Source organism: Benincasa hispida, chromosome 5 (assembly GCF_009727055.1).
Source record: "Benincasa hispida cultivar B227 chromosome 5, ASM972705v1, whole genome shotgun sequence".
In the NCBI taxonomy this organism is placed as follows: domain Eukaryota; kingdom Viridiplantae; phylum Streptophyta; class Magnoliopsida; order Cucurbitales; family Cucurbitaceae; genus Benincasa; species Benincasa hispida.
The window spans coordinates 54,678,569-54,682,849 of record NC_052353.1 but is presented as its reverse complement, the minus strand read 5'-3'; the positions used below and the strand labels follow the sequence as shown (position 1 = coordinate 54,682,849).

The window sequence follows — 4,281 nt, the reverse complement described above, 5'->3', positions numbered from 1 at the left end:
CTTTTTAAATTCAATAATCAAATTATTTGGATGAGTTTGGTACGATATGCAAGTAATATATAATAATGAGTTCATTATTGTTATTATTATTTTGAAACAATAATATAATATTAAAACCAAAGACAGAGGCTTGCAAAAGATATTGCATGAGAATGACATTTTTTGAATCAGAATAAAAAAACAATGCTGTATTTAGAAGTCACCCCCACAAATGATTCGAAGCTGAGAATAATATTGAGAATAACCTCATCACTGGTGGCAAAAATGTAAAATTATATAAGAAAGAAAAGTCATTAGCAAAATGGAGAGATGATCATTTAATCTTGTAAAGAAAGATGAGAATGAATGTAATTTAGAATTAAGTTTTTGAAAAAGAGAAATGAATAAAATTACTTTACATACAATACAATACCTTAAACAGTTCATTTTGAAGAGATGAAATTACTTTACATACAATATCTTAAACAGGAGGATACATATGGTATTGGCATATACAAATCCAAACCCTGTCATGGAATCATAGGATTAGCTCTGCACCATTTTCAGCATCTGCCATATCGTCGTCATCGTCCTCGATCTCAACCTCACCATCAAAGAGCCATTGTTCAAATTCATCCACCTCATCATAGTGGTGCAAATAGAGACTGTCTGAGCTATCCCAATGGTCGGCTCCCAACTCCTCGCCGTGACATGCTACGTGCAAGAATGGTCTACTTCTGGCTAAAGCATCTACCAAGTCGCGATGTAGACTTCCCGTTACACCCAACCATCTTAACCTTGGAAAGTATGGATTCTTTAACCACTTGAATGAGAGCTGTGTAAGGCCACCACAGTTGTACAAATCCAACAGCCGGAGGCTACTCCCATGTCGTTGGTCTTCATTGACCTGCATTGAAGCTAATGCCATGACCGAGACATCGCCAATGAGCGGACATTGACGCATTCGGAGTTCGGATATCGCAAACTTGCTTCTGGTCAGTTGTAAAACTGCAGAATCAGACAGGTAAGGAAGGTTGGATAGATCTAATACATGTAGTTCTATTTTAGATAAGCCATCAAACAAGACAGTGATGGATTTATCTGTAAGCTTCTTGCAACCTCTAACAGACAAGGAGACTAGTGAGCTCATAATCAAGGGTCTTAAGTGAGACAATCCTGCATCACTGATATCAGACCCGTCCAAAAGCAATGTCTTCAGTTTTGGAATAGTTCCGATAGCTTGAAGCGCTTCATCCCGAAGGCTTCTGCAATCTCTCAAGTCAAGATAACTTAGATCCTTGTTCAATGATAAATTTTTAACTGCGTCATTTGTTAGGAGACTGCACCATCTTAAGCTAACATGTTTCAAGGAAAGAGAAGTAGCAGAGATATCATGGAAAACTAGATGAGTTAATTGGATTCCATGAAACACCCTAAGCTTGTTTAAATTAGAGAATGTATGCAGAATTGTTCTGAACCCTGTGTCTGTAACACGACAAAAGCCTCCGAGACAGATGCTTTCCAGGTCAGCACATCCATCAGCCATTAAGAGGATCCCGAGATCGTTTACTCTTCTAAAATAAGTTACAAGAAATTCCTGACTTCGTACCAAAGAGAGATGCTTCAGTTTCGATAGCTGATTGATTTGTTGAAGGCCAACGTTGGTCAGGTCAAAAGAAAATCTTGGTTCAATGATGGGAGCATCTTGTAGTTCCAAATGAGTCAAGGAGACAAGACCTTTTGATATTGCACCAACCATAGCATCAGTTATGTAGTCCACTGAAAGGCACAACTTTTCAATGTTAGGCCACATGGATGGACCGATCCGATTCACAGAATTACCAATTCCCAAATTTTGGCTGAGCAGTTCGGTGACTGTAACAGAATAGATACAGCCAATCTCCAGAGAAGTTAGTTTTTCTGAAGCCATAGCCCAGACTCGAGCAAAATTTTGACGAAGGAAAAATGAGACATCAAACATCAAGGTTAATGCCTGTTCATGTAGAAAACACATTAAGCATAAAGCACAATCACTAGCCAAACGAAAGAAAATTAGACTCAGAAGCAAGAATAAATCTGTAGACAGTCGTTAGGTTTGAATAAATTATCCCATACGAAACAGAAGTTCAAGGTTATCATAATATCACATCAAATTTTCTCACACTAAAAGAAGTTTAGCTCAAACCAAACCATTTGCACAATATTTGTCATCTTTACCTGATCTGGATACCTTAGAAGTTAAAACAATTACCTAAGAAGCGTATAATAGTTAAACTAGATTGACAAGACTTGTCCATCTACCTATAAACCTTTCTTCAGAGCCTATTAAGAACAATTTGTGATCCATCTAAATGATCGGGCACAAATACTTCAAACGTTTGGGCAAAGCTTATTTGGAAAACAAAAATACCTCAAAAAGTTAAATCCATCGCAGCTAACCCTAGAGAGTATGAATGTTAATGACAGAATTCGAAAAGCACATCCAGAAAGCTCTTAATCTTAACCCTTCAAAGGTGTGTGCTGTGCGAGGTAGCTCAAGAAGACTTGGATCCGCTATTCATTCTTGGCTCAATTTGCTAGGAAGATTCGTGTAAGTTCTATGCTAGATACATGCAGTGAGCAGAGTTGGATTGAACTCCAATGCCAAGCTATTTGGATCCACTTACATTTCACACTACTCTCTAAAATGTTTCTTTTAGAAACATACTCTCTAACAGATGTGGAAAATGGAAGGTGATCTTTCGAGATTGAGCTTGGTAGCACATCTAGTTTGCTTTGTGCCTTTTATCACCATACTGATTTTATTTAAATCTAGAGAGGGAGTGCTGATTGTTTCTTCAACTTGATTGTAAATTCACCACAAAAAATAAAGAGCAAGAAAAATCCCCACCAATACTGCACTTGTGCTATGTTAACATCTTCTAAGACTATCTATAATCGGTTTAACATAATGAACGAGATTATGTGTAAGAAAATGCGAAGGATACTTTAATTCGGACCATATTATGGAGTTTCATTTTCTTCATTATTGCCAAGACTTACATTATCCTAAAATAATTACTACCCATATTTCATTTAAGATATTAACAATAGATATGCCACTGAGTCTTACTTCCAACTGTGTGCAACCACTTAGTAACTCTTCTAGATCCGCAATATGAATTGCCCGACCTCTTTTTTCAGCAACTGAACTCAAATAGAGGGACCTGGATGGAAATATTGACCCAAAAACCCAATAACAGCACCATTGAAACTTGCATCAAATCTCAAATAGCAATTTGACTTAATGGGTAGCTAATAAAAAAAGTCCTTAGCTTAGCTTTTAGGAATCAAGACAGCACATAATACCTTAGATCCTTGCAGCACCCTCCAATCTCAGAAAGCAATTTCCCACTGAAATCAGAGCAATTATGTAGACAGAGTTCGTGCAAGGAAGGCTTCAGCAGAAGCTGGATGGCTGAATCATCAAGCTGACCACAATCTACCTTTAGGCTTCTCAGGAAAGGATTTGGAGGCAGCAGAGGCCTCAGAAATTCCACCGTTGGAGAAATTTCCTTGACGAGAAACATCAAACGAGATAAATATATAAAGCATAGAATAATCCAAGATGATGCAGTTAGTAGAACAGCCAAATTTGAACTTCTTTTCTATCAAATTTATCTAAAAGAGGCAAACGATTTCCGAATTAGAATAACCATAACGCAAAAGCAAAGGGGTCGAACTCAGGAATTTCTCAGTGTTTGATCTCAAGGGGCAGTAACTAAATTTCCATTTTCAAAATTAACAACCGAGGATGAACTAAGGGGTAATTGAAGCATAAAAACACTTACAAGAAGATGAAAACTGGGAAGAAAATTGAGAATTTGAGAAGCACAAGAATGGAAAGTCCTGCATGTGGAGGCAACGGAGCAGATGGAAGGCAAATCGAGCTTGGTCATGATGGTAGCAAGGACAGCAGAAGGCAGGAGATCGAGGCTTTCCACGCTGCCATCTCCGTCTGCCATTTTTTGTCTGTACAGTTCAATTCAAGCTTCTTCAATGTTGATTCGATGGAAGATGAAACTGGTTTTGGGGATGTACCCGTTGACGACGAGTTTATCTTGAATCCTGGATCCGAATCCAAGCTCCGACCCGGGAGTTTCTTTTTCTTTTTGGGGAATGTGTAAAGTAATTGCAATTAAACCCGAACATTCAATCATAAAAATTGAGCTCTCAACTCATACGAGTATCAAAATTAGACCACTAAACTTGTATAATTATAAAAATTATAACAATGGTATAAATTTGAGGGTTCAATTTTTA

At 37.6% G+C, this 4,281-nt stretch overlaps 1 protein-coding gene across 2 annotated transcripts; it reads right to left on the bottom strand.

The window, feature by feature from the left end:
• Positions 1-380: 380 nt before the first annotated feature.
• Positions 381-4,068, bottom strand: LOC120078016 (F-box/LRR-repeat protein 10). Of its 2 annotated transcripts, XM_039032188.1 has the most exons (4): positions 3,810-4,068; positions 3,328-3,533; positions 3,092-3,185; positions 381-1,972 (listed from the first exon to the last, which is right to left on the bottom strand). In XM_039032188.1, the coding sequence occupies exons 1-4, from the start codon at positions 3,981-3,983 to the stop codon at positions 518-520; spliced, it is 1,929 nt and encodes a 642-aa protein (XP_038888116.1). In that variant the 5' UTR covers positions 3,984-4,068; the 3' UTR covers positions 381-517. The 2 variants fall into 2 exon arrangements, with proteins under 2 accessions (XP_038888116.1, XP_038888117.1); XM_039032189.1 differs by lacking the exons at positions 3,092-3,185; positions 3,810-4,068 and having other exon boundaries at positions 3,328-3,460.
• Positions 4,069-4,281: the final 213 nt, after the last annotated feature.

What these genes read in the sequence shown, in the direction of transcription:
- LOC120078016 (XM_039032188.1), bottom strand. Translation starts at nt 3,983, where the DNA reads ATGGCAGACGGAGATGGCAGCGTGGAAAGCCTCGATCTCCTGCCTTCT. An exon ending in GGGTGCTGCAAGGATCTAAG is followed by an intron (nt 3,186 to 3,327) that starts GTATTATGTGCT and finishes ATTTCCATCCAG; the next exon opens with GTCCCTCTATTTGAGTTCAG. An exon ending in GTGGTTGCACACAGTTGGAA is followed by an intron (nt 1,973 to 3,091) that starts GTAAGACTCAGT and finishes CTACATGAACAG; the next exon opens with GCATTAACCTTGATGTTTGA.